The sequence below is a fragment of the Lupinus angustifolius genome, chromosome LG03 (assembly GCF_001865875.1).
Source record: "Lupinus angustifolius cultivar Tanjil chromosome LG03, LupAngTanjil_v1.0, whole genome shotgun sequence".
In the NCBI taxonomy this organism is placed as follows: Eukaryota; Viridiplantae; Streptophyta; class Magnoliopsida; order Fabales; family Fabaceae; genus Lupinus; species Lupinus angustifolius.
Window position 1 is genome coordinate 1,310,299 of NC_032011.1, and position 24,235 is coordinate 1,334,533.

The following is a 24,235-nucleotide window of genomic DNA, read 5'->3' on the forward strand; positions in this document are numbered from 1 at the left end:
CACTTCATTATCTACCGTTTATCTAGATTATTTTTTTAAAAATATCAACCATAATTAAATATCAATGGTAAATAATATAAATGATAGTGTATAAAACTTATATACTGTGTAGATTTTTTCTCTCTCTTTTATTTAATACATTATTAAGGAAAAATGGTTTTTGAATAAGTCTAGGATAGTTCGGTAAAAACAATGAGAATTGAGTTGGTGCACTTGTATTGCACTTCCCTATTAATGGTGACAGAAGGAGTTGAATATTTGTTCGAGTCACACAGTTTTTGATCTCTTTTGTGTGAAAGTAAAGAGGAGAAAGAGACAGAGAGAAGAGAAAACCCAGGGAAACTTATTTCCCCTTAAGACTCTCTCTTCTTCTTTAACTCTTTTTCTCTCTTCTCTTAGTATCATCTTTTTCTCTCTCTCTCTCTCTCTCTGATTAACACACCTTTTCTCAAATCTTATTTTTCATTCCATCATCATGATCTCTTCCAACAGTTGCACCTTACTGGTAATACAAACATTTTCTATCTGCTTTTTCCACAACATCACAACTAGATTTGAATCAAACCAATTTCACATTTTTTGATGTTTTTTTGTTATTTCATTTCCTGCTGGTAAATCAGAAAAAAAAAAGTGTTTCTGTTGTTATTTTTTGTTAACAATTTGGTACTACAAGAATCCAGAGTATGGGTTTTTGTTGATTTGGTTCAGCTATATAAAAATTTGATTTTTTTTATAATTCAGGTGTATAAAAATTTGATTTTTATTCTAATTCAGTTGTATAAAAATTTGATTTTTATCCCAATTTTGATGAGTTTACCTGATTTGTTGATCTGGGTACTAATATTTTATCTCCTTTTTCTCTTTTATGTGAAAATTTTGTACACAGAGATGTTCAGGGTTAGGTGGGTCGTGCAACCTCTCTGTTGCACATAGAAGAGTTTCAGGTCCTTCGAGGGTGATGTGTATGACACCAAGCAGCAGGGTTGGTGACAGAAACGGTAGTGTTGTGATGGAGATTGAAACACAGACGACACCGTTGAAAGAAATTAAAAGTGATTCTGCGGTGGCTGATGTGGACGATAATGAAATCTCCGCCGGCGGCCCTCAGGATGTGTACGGCGAGGATAAGGCCACGGAGGAGCATTCTGTCACTCCTTGGAGTGTCTCTGTTGCTAGGTGATACTCATGATCTTATCATTTAAGCTTCACTTTGTTTGAGTTTATATTCCAATTGGATACTTGTTTGTGTTGTTGTGTCTGTCTGAATTTTGGTGATAGGAATTGATTGAACAAGTTTTGGTGTAATGAGTGAAGGATTAATATTCTCTTTTTGAACTAAGGAAGAATTTAAATAATATGAGTATTGTTTAATTATGATAGAAGCGTTGTTCGACCCATCTAGTGAGATTGTAGCCTCGTGCGTTAGTATTTGTTTATTTAGTCCTTTATTATAAACAAACTCTACTGATCTAGACCTTTTTATTTGGCAGATTGAATGATTCATGGTTGGATTTGTTACTATACATAAATATAGTGGGTTCTGTGATTTTATCCATCTTTTATAATTCTATTACAAATTATCTTTGTTTTTTTTGGGGGAGGGTGGTTAGTTTGTGTTCACTCATTTATTTGGATGTGCATAGGGTGTTATATGTAAACACATGTTTAATCAGCCTACATATTTCTCTTGTCGATCACTGTGTTTGATCTGTTGTTATGTTTGTTGAATGTGATGATACCCTTAATGTCTTAGTCGAATTCTATTTTCTAAATGGTGAAGGATTGAGTCATGATGAATATACTTACCTTTTGCTGCTGCTTGCTTTTTAGTGGTTATACATTGTTGAGAGATCCTCACTTCAACAAAGGGCTGGCCTTCACCGAAAAAGAGAGAGACTCCCACTACTTGCGTGGTCTTCTTCCACCAACAGTTATTCCTCAAGAAACCCAGGTTAGCTATCTTGCTAGAATATATTCTGAATACATTTTATTTTATTTTTTTTATTATAATTTTTTAAAGCTATTAGTTTGTGCCTATGCTCATCACACAACATCAACTAAAACCTATTACACCTTTTTTGCAGGTGAAGAAAATGATCCAGCACATACGCCAGTATCAGGTTCCACTGCAGAAATACATGGCAATGATGGATCTTCAGGTGTGGCCTTGTGAAGTATTCATTTTAGAATATGTTGTTAAATAACTAAACTTTTGTCTTCTACTTCTTTTTAACTTTGTTTAGTAAATATACAGAACTAAAATTTTATTAATTGTAGGATGCAGTGTGACAAAATTTGACGTATGCAAATGTTGACTCCAAAACTTTTCTGTTTCGCTGTTTATCATTGTTTGCATACATATACAATCACCTTTTCAACAGTACAAAAAATCTTCTGGTCTCTATTTTATAAAGAACTTTGAAATTCATCTTCAACGCAAATTCATATCTTGGTGAAAGTTTCTTCACATGTTTTGATTTGCAAATTTTGGAATTAAATTCTAATGCATTCACTTAAACATATGTTTTCGTGTGCAGGAGAGAAATGAAAGGTTGTTTTACAAGCTTCTTATTGATCACGTTGAAGAGTTACTCCCCGTTGTCTACACTCCCACCGTGGGTGAAGCTTGCCAGAAATATGGGACCATCTTTATGCGTCCTCAGGGTCTTTATATAAGTTTGAATGAGAAGTAAGTTTCACTTTGACTGCTCTTTTATCCTCCTGAAATTCTTTGCTGGTGTTCACTTTTATTTGAATACTATTATTTTTATTCATTTCATTGTTCCTTTGTCTCTTGTGTGGGGTTTAAACGTAAAGGGGGAAGATTCTTGAAGTACTGAGGAATTGGCCTCAGAAGAACATTCAAGTCATTGTTGTAACTGACGGAGAACGAATCCTTGGTCTTGGGGATCTTGGTTGTCAGGTAATTTCTATTATACCTTTTGACAAGTGTAACTTATGATTGTTGCATTGAATCACAAGATGTAATGTTGTAATCTCTCCTTTGGCAATCTATGTTGTATTCGTAGGGAATGGGAATACCAGTGGGAAAACTTTCTTTGTATACTGCACTTGGGGGAGTTCGTCCTTCAGCTGTAAGTGTTTCCGGCCTACGTTGTTGACCCATAAATCAAGTTCATCATAATCTCACATTATCTACTATTTTATTTTAAGATGTTAGAATTTGTATTCATTGCTATGATCGTTTATGAAGAAAATAAAAACACATAGCAATTCATATTTTATATACTTTTGAAATAGCATTGTTAGGGGGTTTCTACTCTATAGCCGCTTTTATTGTTAGTTTACTGAGAAATTGGCCCAGTGTTCAATTTTTTTTTATATAATTGCTGTGCATAACGTGACTTCCGTTTCTTATTATATCTCATATAATATTATCTTATAAAATTTTCAGTGCTTGCCTATTACCATTGATGTGGGTACAAACAATGAGAAGCTGTTGAATGATGAATTATATATAGGGCTCAAGCAAAGACGAGCAACTGGACAGGTTCACCATTCATGATTTGTGGTTTTTTCCTGCACCACTGTGGAATAAATCATTTATAATTTCAGGCATTCTGATTTGTCTAATATGTCATAATATTGACTTCGCTCCAACTTTTCTGATTCCAGGAATATGCTGAACTTGTGCACGAATTTATGTCCGCTGTCAAGCAAACTTATGGGGAAAAAGTCCTCATTCAGGTATTAAGCAGTATACAAAAGACATCATCTCTTGGTTTATCTGACTGCGATCCTTAGTACTAATTTCAACTCTTGTTTTTTGGAATCTGTTATGTCACATTTTTAGTTTGAAGACTTTGCAAACCACAATGCTTTTGATCTGCTTGAAAAATACAGATCAACACATCTTGTTTTCAATGATGATATCCAGGTAAGAAATTTCTCTCTTAAATGATAAATTCAGGTACTTTAGTAACTTAATTAATAATTACCTCTGATATTGTATCTACTTTGTTCCAGGGAACAGCATCAGTGGTCCTTGCTGGCCTAGTTGCGTCTCTGAAATTGGTTGGTGGAAAGTTAGCTGACCACAGATTCTTATTCCTTGGTGCTGGAGAGGTTAGTCCATCAAATTCTTGAATCACGCTTACTCCTTCATTGGTTCATAGAGAGCGAGGCACGAAAAACAGCATTAAATATCAAAATCATTTTTAATATTTTGCTATCATTCCCGTAGGAGAAACTGTTCCCTCGATTTTGTCCTTGTGGTTTTTAATTTTGTTGTTTGACCGGTGCAGGCTGGAACTGGAATAGCAGAACTCATAGCACTTGAAATATCAAAGCAGGTTGATAGCTACTTTATGATTTTATTGTTGATTTTTTTTTGGGATTTTTTTTAGTTTCGGGTGGTGGAATAGAATGTTATGATGTGAGTGAGCATTGCATGAATAACATAGATTTATTGAGAAAGTATGATTTTTGATGCAGACTAATTTGCCGCTGGAGGATGCACGCAAGAACATTTGGTTGGTGGACTCAAAGGTTGTGTATAATCCAATTTAGCTCAACCTGTATGAAGTAGATTCTCTTCTTCCATCTGATTAATCTTTCATTCCTACTTTCGCAGGGGTTGATTGTCAGTTCCCGTAAAGAATCACTTCAACATTTTAAGAAGCCCTGGGCTCACGAACATGAACCTGTTAAAAAACTTGTTGACGCTGTTAATGTATGATTAATCTTTCTGTCCATTACAACCCGATATGCACATGCACATAATTTCATTCTTACATTTTCAATGTTATCTTCTCAGCAAATTAAGCCTACAGTGTTAATCGGAACATCCGGGCAAGGACAAACTTTTACTAAGGAAGTGATTGAGGCTATGTCCTCTATCAACGAGGTACTACTAATACTATATCAATCTCCTTATCTGCATACTAAGCAATTTCATGTCCACATTACATAAGCTGAGCAATGTTTATGATATGCTTGTAGAAACCTATTATTCTTTCTCTTTCCAACCCAACTTCACAATCAGAATGTACTGCTGAACAAGCTTATACATGGAGCCAGGTAATAAGAAGAAGATACTTGTATTTTTGCATTCGAATTTGAGTTTCCCACAGGATTTAATTATAATGCATGATCAATGTTACAATTTTTTACACTGTCAATTAATCATTCATTAGAACATCGGAAAAAAATGTTACTCTTATAATAACTACCTTAAAAACTCAAACAAGAAATGATATATAATCACTTTACGATGACAGCATATCAAAATTAAACCCTTCTCCTGATATTTTATTGCATTGGTCATTTTTTATTAATTTATCGATATGTAATAATATCAGGGGCGTGCCATTTTTGCGAGTGGGAGCCCATTTCCACCAGTTGAATATGGGGGGAAAGTGTTTGTGCCAGGCCAGGTATGAAGCCTTTGAGATTTTATATAAATATTAAAAATTTCATATTCGAAATAAGGACTAATTTGGGTTTGTTCTTTCTGTGTTCATTAGTCCAACAATGCATACATATTCCCAGGATTCGGTCTCGGTTTAATAATGTCGGGGACTATTCGAGTACATGACGACCTGCTTCTGGCTGCATGTAAGTGCACAAGATCAGAGACTTTCAATACTCATTTCAATGTTGTTAAACGTGGGAATAGTAACATAAGTGCTATAGCCTTTTATAGTTTTCTACAAATTTTCACACGAGGATTTGCAGGAGAATATATAATTTCTCGATAGTAATGGGGTGGCTATGTACAAATGCTCCAATTTATTCATGTGTTACTCTTTTTTATAGTGAAAATCAATCCACAGATTACATGCTCTTTATGCAACTGTGAATTTAAATTACAATACTCATATTATTTCTTGGAACAGCTGAAGCTTTGGCTGCAGAAGTGAGTCAGGAAAACTATGATAAGGGTCTCATATTCCCACCATTCACTAACATCAGAAAGATTTCAGCACAGATAGCTGCCAAAGTTGCTGCTAAGGCTTATGAGCTTGGTAAGCTTTTACTTTTCCTTTGCCATCTAGAGATATTAGTATCCATTTTCCGTTCACGATAATACAACAACAACAACCAAGCTTTTGTTTCTCTATGTGGGGTCAGCTACATGGATCAAACAACATCATAACGTTTTGTTAAATATGTTCACTTTTAGTGAACATATTTTTAAACCAAACATACCCTCTTTCATGTTTTTAAGGTTCTTTTTTGTTGTTGAAATATTTAAGAATAAAATGTTAGAAATTTAATAACTTTGAGTATGTTTTTTTGTCAGGATTGGCCACACGCCTTCCTCAACCAAAGAATTTGGTGGAGTTTGCTGAAAGCTGTATGTATACCCCATCCTACAGAAGCTACCGTTGAAGTGCCCTATACTATAAGGCCACTTTTTTCTTCCTTTCAAATTTTGGGTTTATCATAAAGGCATTTTGTTGTCATTTTTTATCTTTATTTTTTCCTTGTCCTTGTAGCTTGTAAGTTTTTGTATTTGGTGATTTAAGAGGGTAGATTGGTCATTGTAGTTGAACTATGGGTAGCTTGAATAACTATGTTCTCCTTTTAAATTTTATTAGACAATGGATTATGCACCAAGTGAGTTTTTTACATTTTCATCATATCATTGATTATTTATGCATTTGAATAAAAATAATATAGGTCAATGGTATCATGATAGTGTGAAAGACTTAATGCTTTTGGTTAATATTTCTTAAACTACTAACAAGATGTTAGTCTGGTAAATGTAAGATGTTGTTAGTTTTTCATATAGACTAAAATGTTTAGAGTTTGATTATTGAGATTGACATTTGTTGAGAGAGATAATCACATGTGATGGTAGAAATGTAAGCGATTTACCCATACATAAAATGCTTGAAAAGCAATTTGGTTATACCAGAAGAACAAGTACTACTTACACCTTGTGAGAACTTACAACTTGTGATACAAGAACACATCTTTCATTATAAAAAGGGTTAACAATCCATCATGTGTTTTTTTATAAATAAATGAAAAAATTGTTTAGGGTTTGCAAGAAACCAGGTTGCATATGACTAGGTCAATCTTTGCTCGCGAGAGAAGTGAAGCATAAAGTGAGCGAATGACTTCTGAAGTACAAAGTGAAAAAGAGTTCGTAATCATAGGATCATCGTTTCCATTTGTTTTATGAACTCATGTGATGATGTCAGTCGATCCTATGATGCATGCCTAAGAATTGTAAGATCGTGCAATTTCATAAGTATGATCACTATTTTTGACTACTTAACAAACATAATTAAGTTGTATTAAATTGATAATCATATCAAATTATTTGATATTTAAAGAAACATCTCATGTATAAATATAACTTAATTTATAAAGTTAAACAAAAATTCAAATGGTATACTACAAGAAGCAAACTTTTCATTACTCATATGAACTATTGAACATAATAAAAATAATATAGGAGTTACATTAATTCTACATCAATCTTAAATATTACATTCAATATTATGTGACTTTTTTTGTATTTATAAAAAAAAATTGAGTTAATTTCTATTTTAGTCTCTTAATTTTTTTTTGTATATGTTGATTTAGTTCTTGAAAATTAAAAAGTCTAAAATAATTTTTTTAGTATTTATTTAATTAATTTTGAGACATCTCATTTCTTATTAAGGATTATTTGGACTCATTATCTTCAAAGACAAGTTTGAATTTATATGTACATACCAAATTTCTAAATAGGTTACTCTTTTTTATATACTTATAATAACATTTAAAAAGGAAAATTGAAAGCAACATAATAATTTGTTATCAAGAATTGATTACACTTGTGCTTTCTACTTTAGTTTGATTTGGAGTCCAAAAAAGACAGTCCAATGTTATTATGATTATAACACAGCTCATTATCTTGTCTCTCCGATCTCTTTCCCCTTCTTCTTCTTCTAATTAGTTTCACATTCTGCGTCAACTTTTCAATTAGGCTCTCCCAAATCCCAATTTTCCACACCAAGTTTATGTTTCGTTGACCCTTTTCTGTAAAGTTTACAATTTTGGTGAACGCAAAAGTTTATCAATTCGGATTTTTCAATCTCCGATTACTAGGTTTTCAATTTTACCGCTATATTAGAGCTATAGGGACTTGAAATTCGCTTTGTCCCCGCTTGATTTTTTGGTTTATTCCTCAAAGGGTTTCAGATTTTACTATTTATATAGTCCATGATTCAGAATCTAATAGGTTTCCCCTTTTTGATTATCTAGGTTTAATTATGCTCAGCATGATTTTGAAGATTTGAAATTAACCCTAGAAGTTTGTATCTTTTGTTGTTGATTGGTTTAATTATTTGAGTATTATTTAGTGGATCTTGAACTGTGAAATTGAGCATGGCCTCATATAGGCCTTTTCCTCCTTCACAATCATCATTTGTTGCACAAAGTCAAAACCCTAATGCACCAGCACAAACCCAACAACATGGGAATTGGAAATATGGTGGAGGAGGAGTAGATGGGAGTGTGAATTCTTCAGCTCCCTCTACTTCATTCCCTCAACAAGGTGGTTATAACCAAATGCCCCCAAATTCTAATTTTCATCATCATTATCAGCAATATCCATATCCACCACCACCACCGCCGCCGCCACCTCCTGAAACTTCATACCCTGCACCACCACCACCTCCTAATGCTCCTCCTATGTATTATCCTCCTAATCATTATTCTCAGTATGATAGCAAGCAACCATTGCAGCCACCACCTCCTCCACCACCACCACCACCTTCTTCGCCGCCACCGAGTTCTTCTATCCCTCCACCACCACCTCCTAGTTCACCACCTCTTCCTCCTCCAGCTCCTATGCAAAGTCGAAACAATGATGAAAGGCGGCCATATGATCGCAATAAAGGGCCGTTGAAGGAGACTTCGGCACATGGTAGACGTGAACATGAGTATTCGGGTCATGGGCATAAACAGCAGAAGCTTGCTGCTGTTCCTCCGATGCCAATAAAGAAACCAAACGCGCCTCCAGGGAGGGCTGAGACAGAAGATGAAAGGAGGTTAAGGAAAAAGAGAGAATTTGAGAAGCAAAGGCAAGAAGAAAAGCATAGGCATCAGCTAAAGGAGTCACAGAATAGTGTTCTGCAAAAGACTCAGATATTATCATCTGGGAAGGGGCATGGTTCGGTCATAGGTTCGCGAATGGGAGAAAAGAGAAATACTCCCTTATTGAGTGGTGAGAGGATTGAAAATAGGTTGAAGAAGCCCACAACGTTTCTGTGTAAGATGAAGTGAGTATGTTGCATTAATAATTTCTTTTCAGTTCTTAACAACAGTTGCTGTTTCTTCTGTGTACTGTGGAGATTCCAGTTTCAAATGACGTTTGTTATCTCTTGCATTATGTGTTCTGAGTTTGATTTACAATTCATTAGTGTTAGTAATGATTCATAATGCAGGCAACAGAAACTATCTTTATGGATTTTTTAGGCTAGTGATTTTCCAGTTTAAGTCCAATACTAACACCTTTTTTTGCATGCTTTCATTTAAGATTCCGAAATGAACTTCCAGATCCAAGTGCACAACCCAAGCTAATGGCGTTCAAGAAAGAGAAAGACCAGTATGTAGTCTTATTCTCATGTTTATATTAGTATGTAGCTACCAAGAATTATTATCCACTTGATGGGGCAGCGTTCTCATTGATTTTATGATGTTATGCTATTGTTTTCCCCACTTATCGCTACATCTTTTCATCATTTTGGTAAGTGATAAATGTTCAGGGTGTAGGAAGATGAAGAGGAAAACTGACACCTTGGTGAGAGATCTGGTAACCATATAGTGGGTTAATATGATATTGTAGGCAGGAAGTATATTCTGGTATTAGATTAGAATCATGAGATATGCTCTGCAAGTTATTTAATGTACTACCAATCTGCATGAGATAGAGCATATACGAAGTGAGATAAATGATTCTGATTAGCTTTTGCATGAAGTTTCGAGGCTGAAGACCATTTGGTTGTCAAATGGCTACTTTAAAATGCTTCATTAGTTAGTCTTTCCATGTTGACCGGTTATGCAGGATTCAGTGGTTAAGGCTTATGACATACTTTTCTTACTCCTCATATTAAAGACTGATTTTTATTGGAGAACAATATTTAGGGGATGCTTCCAAAATTAATAGTTTAACTTCGCCTCCTTTTGTCTTGCTTTTTCTTCCTGATTTTATGGTCATTGTGCAGATATGCCAGATATACAATCACATCTCTAGAGAAAATGTACAAACCCAAACTTTTTATGGAGCCAGATCTTGGGATACCTCTGGACCTGCTTGATCTCAGTGTTTACAAGTATTATCCTTGCTCAAGTGAATTTGAATCAGTGGTTTATGCTGAATGAGTAGCTCTGACAAACTTTTTTACTTGTCTTATAGTCCTCCCAGTGTCAGACCACCTCTTGACCCAGAAGATGAAGAATTGTTACGAGATGATGAAGCCATTACTCCTATTAAAAAAGATGGCATAAAAAGAAAAGAAAGGCCTACTGATAAAGGTGTAGCTTGGCTTGTCAAAACACAATATATATCTCCTCTGAGCATGGAATCGACAAAACAGGTATTAGACATTTATGTCAATATAACGATGCATTATTCTACAAGCAATAACTTACAAACATACTGTTGTAGTCTTTAACTGAAAAACAAGCAAAGGAACTAAGAGAGATGAAGGGAGGCCGCAGCATTTTGGGAAATCTGAACAGCAGGTATGTTTTTGTAAACCATGTTGTCCATCTAAAGTCAGTTCTATACAGAGAAACTGCTACACCATTGTAATTATTATCCTCTAACTATGATTAAATGATCCTTTTAGGGAAAGACAAATAAAGGAAATACAAGCATCATTTCAAGCAGCTAAGTCACACCCTGTTCATGCAACTAAGAAAGATTTGTATCCTGTAGAGGTTCTGCCTCTGCTACCTGATTTTGATAGGTATGGCACGACACAGTGACACACTTTTCATTAGTGAAAGTATATTAACCCTGCTGTATGCTATTAATCAGCCAGTTTTTTATTTTTGTACACAAAATACAAGCCTTTGATAGCAGATGATTCATACTGCATCATGACATTCACATTTATGTTCATATTAATTAAACTGCCATCTGCCATCCTACCTTTGCAGGTATGATGATCAGTTTGTTGTTGCAGCATTCGATAATGCTCCTTCAGTTGATTCAGAAATGTACAGTAAGTTGGACAAATCTGTTCGTGATGCCCATGAATCAAGGGTAAGCTATGATTCAACGATAACATGTTAATAAAAGTGAACATAATTTTGTCACGGTTTTAGATAGACACACAAATGAATAGCTATCAACTAAATATTTTTTTGAAGTTCAAAAGCAAGGAAGAAGTGCTTAGTAAGATCTTCAAATGCTACGTTTGACAATTAAAAAGTGTTGCTATAACGATTTGTGTATCTACCTTGCAGTGTTAGTATAAGTATTTGGACATTTGCCTGTTTTTTACTATATGATGATTAATTGTTCCAACTACTGAATGTGTTTTGAACTTACTTCTATCTATTTGTTGCTTACAGGCAATTATGAAAAGCTATGTTGCATCTAGCTCAGATCCTGCAAATCCTGAGAAATTTTTGGCATATATGGCCCCAGCACCTGGAGAGGTAGAGATGTGAAACTTCAGATTTAATTCAACTTTGGCTATGTTGCACCATTTTAATCATGACTATCTGAACTTTGGATTAACTATCGGATTTTTCTGAATTTTGTGATGGCAGCTGTCAAAGGATATATATGATGAAAATGAAGACGTCTCATATTCTTGGGTTCGCGAGTATCACTGGGATGTATGTGGCAAAATTTTAAAGACTCAATGTTAACTAAAATTACATCATGATGTTGTTATACCTTTGAAAAAATTGCTATAAATTCTCGTAGCTAATTTTGGTTCATTAACCTTGTTGTTTTTTTAGCAGATTAACCTTGTTATTGTTTTTTTAGCAGATTAACCTTGTTATTGTTAAATAAATGCATGCTAAACATTTCCCCTTATAACACTGTTTCGACAATTTTATCTTTAATAGGTACGAGGTGATGATGCAGATGACCCTACGACGTACCTAGTTTCGTTTGATGAGTCAGAGGCGCGCTATTTGGTATTTTCTGGAAACAATATCTCTGTCTTCTCAACCAATGTGCTGACACATAGTTTCTTGATCACTGTCAATTTGTTAATTTGATATGCAGCCTCTTCCAACAAAACTTGTTTTAAGAAAAAAGAGAGCTACAGAGGGAAGATCTGGTGAGGAGGTCGAACAATTTCCAATACCTTCAAGAGTTACCGTAAGGAGGAGGCCAAATGTTGCTGCCATCGAACTGAAGGATTCCGGGGTATGCCACTGAATTTCTCTTTAAACTTGTCATTGCATTTGAATTCATAAAGTAACTTCCTTTAATATTTTGATGCTTTTAAGGCTTATACAAATACAAAGGGCGATTCTTCAAAGAGAAGGGGTTTAGAAATTGATGATGATATGGATGAGCCACATAGAGTTGCAGAATACCAGGATAATTATCAGTCTAGTGGAGCAGAAGATGACATGTCTGATTGATTCTTTGATGCAAATAGTATTGCCTTCAAGCAAATTTTCCCTATGAAGTTATGCTTGGATTGTTGGTTTCAGGTAGCTGAATTCCTAGGTGTTCCACTGAAGTAAAAGAAATGATAAACACCATATTAACTCATGCTCATAATTCTATGTAGACAGTTTTTAAACCAATATAGGCTTTCCCTTTCAATACCACTAAAGTAGAAAACAAATGTGAAATAAGGAAATGTAAAAAGCATGTGAGATTAAATGGAATCCTGTCATTGCCTGAATATGGTTTTAGTGAATGTTTGAACACCAATGGAATTGCCTTTCTAATGTTTCATTCATATATGGTTCAATCATTTGATATTGAGAATAAAATATTTTATGATATCCAACTACTAAAATCATGACATGTATCATATTTAATCATTTTCTGTAAAAATGTTTCTAAAACTAAACAAAATAGTACACATGTCATACTTTTATTGGCTGAATGATATAAGTTTTTTCAGAAAATTGGAATCATAATTTCCTTTTAGTACATCAAGTTATCTCCATCATGGCATTTTGATTATACGAAAAGGGGTAAAGCCAAAAGAATTACCATGAATTACTTATATCTATAATACGAATTATTATGAATTACTTGTGATGCTTTTTAGTTTTTACACTAATCTTTTCTGCTAATTTTACTCTTTATTTTATGCAAATGTAGTTATCTAGTGTAAACATACACTGCGAAAGGAATAAGGTTGAATTTGAAAAGAGTCACTAGATATTGGAGCACAACACGGACATAGAACATTAAAAACTTGGATAATAATGGTTTATATAACTTTAGAAATGAAGTACATAAATAGATAATTTTAATCATTCTTAAGAAATTCAAAAAAAATTAAGGACCTATTATGATGTTTTATTTTATTTTGGGTTGAAAGACAGATTGAGAGAAGAGAATAAGAAATTGGAGCTGTGGGTCCTCTAAAAAACAATTATATTTTAGAGCCTTGAATTTGTATGCACAATTTATGTTAAGTAATTTAATCACATGGGTTTTGCCTAAATATTTTGTGTTCTATTTATCAATTATTGAATATATTTAGGTTAATCCGAGTTTAAAAATTAGTCCGATCAATATTTAAGACACAGAGCTCGTGAGATATCCTCTTCTATATCTGGTCGCAGTTTCCGCCACATGGACGCGGGTAAAGGTAGAACAAAACTTGATTATCCTAAAACAGAAAAACGAAACTCCAAACCTTAAACCATGTCCCTATCAGAACCAGCATTCGTGGAAATCAATGTTCCTCACCAGAAGCATTTCAACGAGTTTCAATTCCCATCTGTACTATCTCTCGCTTCATCTCACGCGCTCCCTCTCACTCGCGCAGTCAAAGAACACAAAACCTTTCTCGAATCGTTGCTTCTTAAATCAGGTGCTGTACTTTTCAGGGGTTTCCAAGTTAACACCGCATCAGAATTCAACGACGTCGTTGAATCATTCGAGTACGAGGAGCTTCCTTATGTTGGTGGCGCTGCACCACGAACCAACGTTGTTGGTCGTGTTTTCACCGCCAATGAATCCCCACCTGACCAAAAGATCCCTTTCCATCATGAAATGGCACAGGTCTTAAATCTCTCACTTTCTTTCATTTTCTTTGATCAAGTTTTAATCTTTGCAATTATTTCATTAACCCCTTTTCAAATTACATGTTAAGTAGTTGCCACAGTAGTTACTACTTGAAGTTAATAATTTAGCATATTTTAGTCCCTAACATTATGAATATCCGTTGTATTAGTCTAGGGCCGGAAAAAACTTATTTGGGTTTATGAAAAGAACTTCTTTTTATAAGATTCTGATAAATAACTTTTCAAGATAGCTTCATGACCTCTCTGTGAGTTTTTAGCTTAATCCAATAAGCTTATCAAAGAAGACTATGCAAATGATGTATTTTTAGATTATCTTACTGAATAAGCACTTAATTAACCTTATGAAAATAAGCTCTTTTTATTTTAACTTATAATTCTAGGGACTGATTTCAATGATATTTATGATTTCAGGGTTAAAATGGTAGTTTCTTAAATTTAGGGACCAAGTTTATGACTATTTATAATTTGAGGGACTAGTATGGTGCTTCACTCTAAATTGATGTCATTGGGTTGTGGGTTTTGTGAACAGGTTCCTGAGTTTCCTTCCAAGTTGTTTTTCTACTGTGAAGTGGAACCTGGGAGTGGGGGTGAGACTCCAATTGTGCTTAGCCATGTTGTGTACGAGAGAATGAAGGAGAAGTACCCTGAGTTTGTTGAGAGACTCGAGAAGTATGGTTTGTTGTATATTAGGGTTTTAGGGGAAGATGACAACCCTTCCTCCCCAATTGGACGTGGATGGAAATCAACATTCTTAACCACCGATAAGTCCGTGGCTGAACAGAGGTTTGTACTTTTTAACCAACCCTCATAAATATCATAGATGCATTGCATTCTTTACACGGCAAAATTGCATTTTTGATAACATAAGTGCAAGAGTACTTACTATACACCTCAAGAGAGTAAAGTGTAATGCCTGAAGGAAATAAGTGCAACTGTACTATACACCTCAAAAGAGTAAAGTGTAATAAAAGCATAAATGTCTAAGGTTAAGTATAATGACAACATAATTTCAAGGAAGTTCATTTTTTAAACAAGAGTAGTGTCGAGTCAAGTGTAATTATGCCAAACTTCAATGGAAATTAGTGTATTGTCCCATATATATATGAAATAGTTCAAGCCTTAAGCTTTTAGATGAATTTATTTATGAGAAAATGATCCCCTAGAGTTCAAAATATACTAAACCCTGTTTATGATGCATTGACAGCCCACACATGCTAAGCTTAAGATTTTAGCAGAGTTGGTCTATTCACAAATTCCTCTTAATGGTTAATATGCATGTAACTCTTATTTTTGGTTTCCATATAATGCTTGCCAAGTGTCTTACTTTGAAACAAATGTTTCTTAAACTTTTGTAGGGCCAAAAAACTGGGTATGGAGTTGGAATGGTTGGATGATGGAGTGAAAACAATCATGGGGCCAATTCCGGCAGTGAAGTATGACGAGAGAAGACAACGCAAGATTTGGTTTAACAGCATGGTGGCTGCTTACACTGGCTGGAAAGATGAGAAAAATGACCCCGTGAAGGCTGTTACATTTGGAGATGGTGAACCATTGCCTGCTGATATAGTGTATGATTGTCTCAGAATACTAGAAGAGGAATGTGTTGCAATTCCTTGGCAAAAAGGTGATGTTTTGTTGCTTGATAATTGGGCTGTTCTTCATTCTAGAAGATCATTCGATCCACCTCGCCGGGTGCTAGCTTCACTTGTCAAGTAGATTTCCAGATTCAGAGTAAGGTTGGCATTGTATCTATGTACTAAATTTAAGCTAAAATGTTTAACAAGCTTCAACTGCCAAAATTTGAGGTTGTATTTTATGTTACTTAAATATGAAGTTATTTAAGGAAGACTTGAAGATCAATACGTTGTCAATAAACATGATTTACGATAAAACATTATGTCATCGCTCGATCCGTGTTTGTCTACCGTACCTGGTGGGATAAAAGTTTGATTGTTGTTGTAAATATGAAATTATATACCAAGATATGGAGACAATAGCTCTTTCAGCACAAAGTGATAGGAAGATCAACTGCAAGTTTTATTATGAATCCAAGCAACCTTTTTACTACAAAAGCAAAGTTACAATCATAAACTGCAGCAATGCTGTCATGCTTACCATTACTTCTGCAGGAGAAAGGAGAGATTAGAACAAAAAAAGTATGGAATCAAATAATGCTAACATGTCTAGATTAATGTCAAATTACCAAATATCCTTCCTCACATATTGTAACAAAATTTTACAGACAATGAAGTGCAATTAAACAAAAAAATAAGATACTCATGCAATTGGCCAAGGATAGATATTCACCTATCACTTCAATGATAAGTCCCTGCTCCTATAACATGATATCACATAAATTATGTCACTTATGGTGTTTGGTAAAAATACTAAATTTAAATTAAAATCTAATAAATATTCAATAACTTAATAATACTTGTGGTATAATTTGACTAATCATAGTCTAAGAAAAAAATAGAACCCTTTTGAAGTAGTGGGCAGAATCTTGTGTGTAACTATCTTCCTTGAACAAGTCCACTGAATACTTGGCTATTACCAGCTAGAGTAGCTTCCCACTCAACAGAAGATAGGAGGATTTGTGAGAGGGAAATCACAACTTGCTTCATATCAGGTCTTAAAATAGGATCATTATCCACACATTGCTTTGCCAGCATTGTCATCTATTCCCAAAAGCCAAAACAACAAAATGAATCACTACAATATAACCTCATACAAAATGTTATCTATAAACATAACAGTAGGAAATGGATAAAACAACTTACCTTAAATACACAATCATGAGGATACAGATTCATCATATTAGGATCAATGTAGTCTCTCATACTTGACATGCTCATGGAATCAGGTGAGTTCTTTAGAACTGCCAACATCTGCTATTTGACAAATGTTTAAGGCAATGTTCCGGAAAATGGTTGCAATAGTAAACCACAAGAACGCGGCATTATAAATGAAACAAGGAGAAATGTGGAGGTATGATGAACAGATGAAGTATAAATCCAACAAGTAACACTGAAAAACAAAGATGTTGCAGCCAAGTTTTAAACATAAGATGCAATGCATCAAAAGACAAAGCAAAGTATTTACTGAATTCTCATCATGTTTGATCTGAGGTTTATTACACAAATTTAGTATATATCTAAGAATCCTTTCCAAAAGCTTATGCATCTAGATAAGCTACAAGGAAATTAGTTTCTCATGCAGTATTTTGGTAAATGATTGTGTGCTACAGGAAAATTGTTGTTTCATTTGTCATTAGTTCCTATCCTTTGCATAGACCCAACCTTCAAATCCTTTCAAAACCATGCAATCACTACCAAAATACCAAGCATAATACAGACTTCAAAGTTCTAAGCTATAATCAATTAACGATACTTCAAAACTCTTGATCTTTGAAGCATCCATTTTCATCTATTTCCACATGATTCATATATAATTCAACACACTTCTGTTTCTTTATGATGTATATCAGTGTATGTGTGCTCATTATAGAAAAACTCAGCCACCTCAATCAGTTCAGTACAATGATGTAACAACATAATGCCATTTTTCGTCCAAATTTCAAATATTCAAATGTTGTATTGCCTTCACTGTGGATCCAAATTATCTTTTGTTAATAGACTAATATCAGGACACATCACAGGTATTCACAATCATGTCCTATTTATACTGAACTTACAATAGATGCCAGCGAACGCCTTTCAATATTTTTTGTCATCGTGCCTTCGGTTTGAATGATGGAATCCTTCCCTGATATAATCTCAAAAAGAACAACACCAAATGCATAGACATCACTTTTAGTTGTTGCAAAGCCATTGCTCAAGTATCTGCAAAATATTAGAAATACTTTTACTCTTCCTATGTAGGAGGAATGACTTCATATATGTAAGATGTTGATCACTTACTCTGGAGCAAGATATCCATATGTACTAACAACTTTGGTGTTTGTGGTTTCTCCCTCCTTTGTTTTACCTACAAGTTTTGCTAACCCGAAATCTGATATCTGAGATAGAGAAAATTCGCAATCAAAAAATCTGTAAAACATATAGAAATGATTTAGTGCTGTCGAAATTTGATATTACCTTGGCTTTAAATGATCCATCAAGTAAAATGTTGCTTGTCTTGATATCTCGATGGATGTAATGAGTTTTTGTATGCTCATGTATGTATTCAAGGCCCCTAGCAGCGTCGAGAGCAATCTGGACCCTTGTGATCCAAGAAAGTGAGGAATGGCCTATAAGAAACACACAAAAAGTGATCTTTAACTATATATGCAAGTATTGCTCATACCAGACAACATGGAAATGATACTTATGCTTTAGAGGCATTATTATCTTACCCTTATTTTGAGGATCATGCAAATGGCTTCTGAGGGAACCCTTTGAAGCATATTCATATATGAGGAAGAGCTCGCCATGACTAGCCGCGTAGCCAATCAATTCCACCTTGACAGAATTAATGAAAGAAATAGGATCGAAGTCTTGAAATGCTGCAAGCAATTACCTTCAAAATCAAAGTATAACATTTATTTTGAACATGAAGGAAATTACCAGATTAGCATGATGAACCTTGCATAGAACTTTCATCTCTGACATGAATTCTTTAGTCTTAGTATATGTCATTCTTTTAATAGCAACTTCCTAAAAGAATTTTAGACACACATAAAAACCTGAATTAGAACTATACTTTTTTTTTATGAAGTACTTGTCATAAACTATAAACATAGCTAAGAATATACAGCGAAAAACCTGGTTACGAAGGAAGCCGTAGTAAACAGAACCATATGTTCTGTGTCCAAGCAGATTCGAATCAGAGAAACCATCAGTTGAAGCAAAAATCTCTTCATATGCAAAAACTAAAGGCTCATCCATGCCAAATTCATCAGGTCCTAGAGCTGCAATAAGTAAATACTTATGCATACCTTGGAATTTTAAGTTGCATATCATATTATTGGTACACAAATGTATAACAAAACTAGATGGTGATGTGTATATATGTATATGTATATGTATATATTTTGAATATCATAATTGCATCCATTATTATATGTTCATTAGAACTACGCATATTCTTGGTCATAGCAGTACATGAAAACATGATGAGTCCAATAAGTAGGTTGATTATTACTTGAAGCTATGGGAATTGTGATTTGGTGATTGCTGGATTCACCATCACTTTTCTTCTGTTCTACAGGTTTGCCACATATGTACCTTCTAGAACCAAAAGACAAACATGGATTCCCAAGAATATGGAATTTATGAGAGACCTTGCCCTCGGCATCTTTCGCACGATTTCTAGCTTCATCAAAACAATTCGATGATCTTAGGGAAACACAAAGAATCATGCTTAATAATATCAGAGCAAGACCAATCCCTAAACCCCCAATGATCCATCTATAGGGTACATTAGCCTTGTGATTGACTCCATCAACTGTAAAAACAATGTAGTTCACATTCAGTTATTACACAGATAACTTTTAGTTCGGCGTATCGGTTCTCTGAGTAATAAGCAAAGATCAGTAAATAAATGCAAGATTTGCAAAAATGCTATTTCATCATTAGTAATAATCAGCATAAACAAATTTGTAACTATTAACTTGTACATGAATTGAGGTATAACTGCAATAACTGCTTAACTCCAAGTTAATAGAAAAGTAAAATGAGCATTCCCTTTATCATTATATGTTGATCCATACCTGAAAAATAATTGACAGATGGAGAAGGGACAGGAACCGGAGTAGTATCGTTCCTCGGGTGATAAGGCTCACCAGGAACTACAATGCAATTAAATATTTCAAAATTACAGTTAGGATTTAGGTTCTTTTAACATAATGACTGTAAGAGTCACATATATGATTAACCGATAATATAAAAAAATTATACTGGTGTATCGAAATTAAACTCATTTGAATATAGACGATAAAAGGGGTTGAAGATTGCAAAGGCTAACCAGAATCCAAAGGAATATAATACAAAGAACCAACAGTGACACTATCTGGATTGTCTATGCCATTTACTGTCTCAATACTATCCATACTAACCCCAAATCTGCTTGCCAAGGATTCAACACTATCTCCATCTTTCATCACATAACTCACCAAATAGTTCCACACTCCACTGGAGCAGCCACAGAACAATCTCAGCGAAATCACGGAACCCTTTCTTGCCCAACGAGTCGTGTTGGGCAAGAAAGCAAGACCTTCATATGCATCCATCACCAACTCATGCACAAACCCTCCATTAGATCTTACAGTGAAGGTAGTGTCAGACACATATTTGTTCATACTAAAAGCACAAGAACAGTTTTTTCTGATGAATATGTAATCCCAGCCATTGCTTTCAACACTTATGTCATTTGGCAACACATCAAACATGCTTTGTATCAAAGCCATAGTGTGGTTTGGTTGAGGCTTAAAGGCCAAGAAAGAAGTGCAAATCCGGGTTGTGTCAGAACATTTCATTGGTGTTGGGTAAGTACAAATGAAGTGAAGTTGAAGCAGAAATATAAGAATGTGTAGTGGTAACTTCAAACTGTATTTTTGTATAAGATCCATTACTTTCTAACAAGCCTAAATATAAAGACTTGATTTTGATGAGGATCAAAGAAAACAGTGAAATCAATCACAGTGTAAGTTGAAGGAATGCAAGAGACCTTGGTACATAAAAACTATGCTATAATGGAAGAACAAACAAGTACAAATTTAGTTGAGTAAAACCATCCACATCATGCAAAAACTTGAAACTGATATATAACAAAAAATTGATGAAGAATTGCAGTTCCAATTTGAACAACAACTTACTTTTGTTCCTATTCTAGAGATAAAAAAAATTGTTGAAAAATGACAAAATGTTGAACATAAAACAATATGGAAAACTTTATAGTGTCAGAATCAGAAGGGAAGTTCAGAAAGATAATAAAAATGTATGTGGTGATATAATGAAAAACTGAGTATACTAGTACTGGCCTACTAAGAAGAAAAGAATGGAGGGACCATAAACATAGCATTTATTTTCTACTGTACAGAATACACACTCTGGAAACAGCTTACTGAAGGGACATTTTATCTTTCACTGAGATTTTTCTGGTTGAATTTTGAAAAATCTATGTAGCCATATTCCAAGTACATTAATTGTTACATTACCATAAAACATGTCACAACTTTCATGTAACAAAAGCTTGGGTTTAGTCCTATGAATTTTTGTTATGGTTCTAATTCAGTACATTTTAATGAGTAGTATTTATTAAGTGCATCCAGGGAAGTAAATATCCCACTTACTAGGTAGTATTATGTCACTTACCATTGCGAAAAAAACAAAAAAAAATTTGTCCTTAAGAGAATATAGCAGAAACTTACACCACTAAGCCAACGACTTATGAGTATTAAATACTTTTCGATTGAAACAAAATACAAAAGCATAAGTAAAAAAAAGTTAGTTGGACCCTGTACGTTACGTTAATTGTAACCTGCTGCATGTGAAGTTGGCTTGAAATACTTCCAACCATAAATCATATATAGTGTGTATTAGCCATTACCATCAAATTTGGATAATCTATTACTACTACTATTATTATTCACTCATGTCAAGAGAGAAAAAGACAATGAGAACACATTTAAGACAATGAGAACACATTTTTTTGTATCACTCTATGTGTAATGAGTTATGATTGGTTGAAAAAAATATAATTAAATTAAAAATTTAATTATTAAGTATTTTTTCGACCAATCACATCTCATGAGACATGAAATAATATAATATTGTTTATAAAATATGTGATCTTATATCATATCAGGAGAATAGAAGGATCAATCCATTATCATGGATGATATCTAATTTATTATTTACTATTTAGGTTCTAGCTAACATAGTAAGTTAAGTATACACATTTTAAGTTTTTGGGTGCACCTTTTTATGATATTTAATGTCATTCATGATTATTATTATTTATTTTTCATTCCAATGTCCCCACAACACTTGGATCTTGTCTGAAGATGCTGTTACTATTGCTTCAAAAGTTTGTCCTCTTAATTAGAATCCCTCACAAGGTTTTGGTCATGAAATTAATGACACAGCTAGGTTTAGATTAAGTTGTTGTTAAAGAGAATGGAACATGTTAATTAGATTAATTGCATCTTGCACAATCATTAAATTTGCTAGACTAAATAGGGGGTGGGTGCATCACTTTTTAATTTGTATCGCAAAGTGTCAATCTAATATTAAAGTCTTGTTATAAGTCAAAAGAAAATGTTTAATTAAAAATTTCAGTAAAATGTAATGTTTAAAGTGACATACTTTATGATATAGATGATGTTCTTAATGGTGAAAATAGTTTATGGAGAAATTAAGGATAAATGTACGTATATCCGATACTTTTAGAGCATAATATTTATATATTGTTAGTGTAAAAATTTATATACAATCGGTATATCATCTATCGTTAACTTATCATCCACCGTTCATTTTTATTATTTTTTTGAAGAGTTAATGGTGACTAAATATTAATGATAAATAGTAGATTGATTGAGAATTTTTTTTGATATTTTTATATTCTCATGGAATACTTGTCTTTTCCTTTAAAATTTACTTTTTAAAGTATTAGAAGGATCATTATGGAGATATGTTAGGAAGATGAAACAAAGCTCTAAAATTAATATTAACAATAAATATTTGGCCAAGTTTGGTGGTAAAATTAATGAGGTAGCTAGGTTTTGATGGAAGTTGTGGTAAAAGGCTATAGGTTAGGCTAAATATAATTGTTCCTAACACAACCATTAACAATTCAAATTATCATAATTTTGTTATGTTTTGTGGTTTGTAGTGAGCATTTGCCTTCAAATCTCTAACATCTATGCTCCTTTGCAAATTGCAATAGAGTAAATGGAATTTTCACTTCTATCATAGTTTTTTAATTATGAAAATTATTTTTAATTTAAACAACAAAAAATGTAGATTTCAAGACAATAGGGAATAATGTAATGTAACAGATTACTATAATTTTCATGAACTATTTTGACCTAATCATTTTCTTGGAATGAAGAGCCCTCTTGAACTTGAACTAGTTTCTTTCACATTTTCCCACTACAATGGGCTTGGGTTTAGACCCAGATAAGAGTAAATGATCATGGACATTATTTATACACACTTCATACAATCAAAGGACAGAAATAAGTAAAGACCAATGGGCCAATGGCTCAATATTGCTTGTCTTTATACACTTATCTTAAAATATCTCATCATATAAAATTATATCTTAGGCCATTAAAATTATAAAATATGTTTTATTTTTTTAGTTTTAAGAGAAAAAAATTTGTAGAAAATGATTAAATAGACATTTGTCATAATTTGAATGGTCTGAGGAGATAATTTATCTCATTATATGAAAATATATTTTATTACCTTATATTATATGCATTCTATCTTCAACTGATTTTTTTGTGCTAAAAAATCTTCAACCCAAATACTGAATCCACAATACTAATTTAATTACTTTTACAATAAAAAAAGTGGGATATGTATACTTAAATTTATTTACTTTTTAACTTTACAAATAAATTTACTTTAATTAATTTTCAATCCAAACTATTCATTTAGGTGCATTATGAAAATCAAGTGTGAATGCAAGATATACTTTACCTAATCAGTCCAAAAATCATTCTTTTCTAATTCTAGACAAGAGATTCATTTTGATCATGGAATAAAAGAGCAACAAAATTATAATGGTCAATAGCATTTCCACATCAAATAGCATATTTTTGCAAAGTAGTTCCTGAGTATATATGCTGCTACCTTAGACAGAATAGTATTATAAAATTTTACATAGAATTCATATATACATATATCTATATATATATATATATTATAGATTTGTTTTATTTGGAGCATGGATACACAAAATAATCATAATAATAATAAATGTTTAAGGGTGACATTGTGCACCCATGGATTATATTACAATCACATTATTTTTATTAGAAGAAGAAGGAACGAAGCTTACAAGAATAATAACTTTT

At 33.4% G+C, this 24,235-nt stretch overlaps 4 protein-coding genes across 6 annotated transcripts; 3 read left to right on the forward strand and 1 right to left on the reverse strand.

Moving 5' to 3' along the window:
* Nucleotides 281-6,594, forward strand: LOC109342877 (NADP-dependent malic enzyme-like). 2 transcript variants are annotated; one of them, XM_019580913.1, is made up of 20 exons: nt 281-505; nt 887-1,176; nt 1,831-1,951; nt 2,085-2,159; nt 2,538-2,689; nt 2,818-2,923; nt 3,030-3,095; nt 3,416-3,511; nt 3,637-3,708; nt 3,815-3,898; nt 3,988-4,086; nt 4,266-4,313; nt 4,456-4,509; nt 4,595-4,693; nt 4,778-4,867; nt 4,963-5,040; nt 5,322-5,396; nt 5,487-5,577; nt 5,859-5,987; nt 6,266-6,594. In XM_019580913.1, exons 1-20 carry the CDS (start codon nt 476-478, stop codon nt 6,352-6,354), a joined length of 1,944 nt encoding a protein of 647 aa, XP_019436458.1. In that variant the 5' UTR covers nt 281-475; the 3' UTR covers nt 6,355-6,594. The 2 variants fall into 2 exon arrangements, with proteins under 2 accessions (XP_019436458.1, XP_019436459.1); XM_019580914.1 differs by lacking the exons at nt 5,859-5,987; nt 6,266-6,594 and adding an exon at nt 5,656-5,748 and having other exon boundaries at nt 5,487-5,622.
* On the forward strand, nt 7,843-12,899 carry LOC109342879 (protein PAF1 homolog). The gene is made up of 12 exons (XM_019580915.1): nt 7,843-9,242; nt 9,500-9,568; nt 10,188-10,295; nt 10,379-10,559; nt 10,631-10,707; nt 10,815-10,934; nt 11,128-11,233; nt 11,545-11,631; nt 11,746-11,814; nt 12,052-12,123; nt 12,215-12,358; nt 12,442-12,899. The coding sequence occupies exons 1-12, from the start codon at nt 8,347-8,349 to the stop codon at nt 12,577-12,579; spliced, it is 2,067 nt and encodes a 688-aa protein (XP_019436460.1). The 5' UTR covers nt 7,843-8,346; the 3' UTR covers nt 12,580-12,899.
* On the forward strand, nt 13,744-16,068 carry LOC109342881 (clavaminate synthase-like protein At3g21360). Its single transcript, XM_019580918.1, has 3 exons — nt 13,744-14,188; nt 14,741-14,994; nt 15,567-16,068. The coding sequence occupies exons 1-3, from the start codon at nt 13,829-13,831 to the stop codon at nt 15,925-15,927; spliced, it is 975 nt and encodes a 324-aa protein (XP_019436463.1). The 5' UTR covers nt 13,744-13,828; the 3' UTR covers nt 15,928-16,068.
* LOC109342880 (lysM domain receptor-like kinase 3) lies at nt 16,709-21,238 on the reverse strand. 2 transcript variants are annotated; one of them, XM_019580917.1, is made up of 11 exons: nt 20,176-21,238; nt 19,922-19,999; nt 19,351-19,656; nt 18,975-19,108; nt 18,777-18,866; nt 18,566-18,671; nt 18,309-18,460; nt 18,132-18,229; nt 17,906-18,053; nt 16,992-17,099; nt 16,709-16,889 (listed from the first exon to the last, which is right to left on the reverse strand). In XM_019580917.1, exons 1-11 carry the CDS (start codon nt 20,777-20,779, stop codon nt 16,725-16,727), a joined length of 1,989 nt encoding a protein of 662 aa, XP_019436462.1. In that variant the 5' UTR covers nt 20,780-21,238; the 3' UTR covers nt 16,709-16,724. The 2 variants fall into 2 exon arrangements, with proteins under 2 accessions (XP_019436462.1, XP_019436461.1); XM_019580916.1 differs by having other exon boundaries at nt 18,975-19,120; nt 19,354-19,656; nt 20,176-21,237.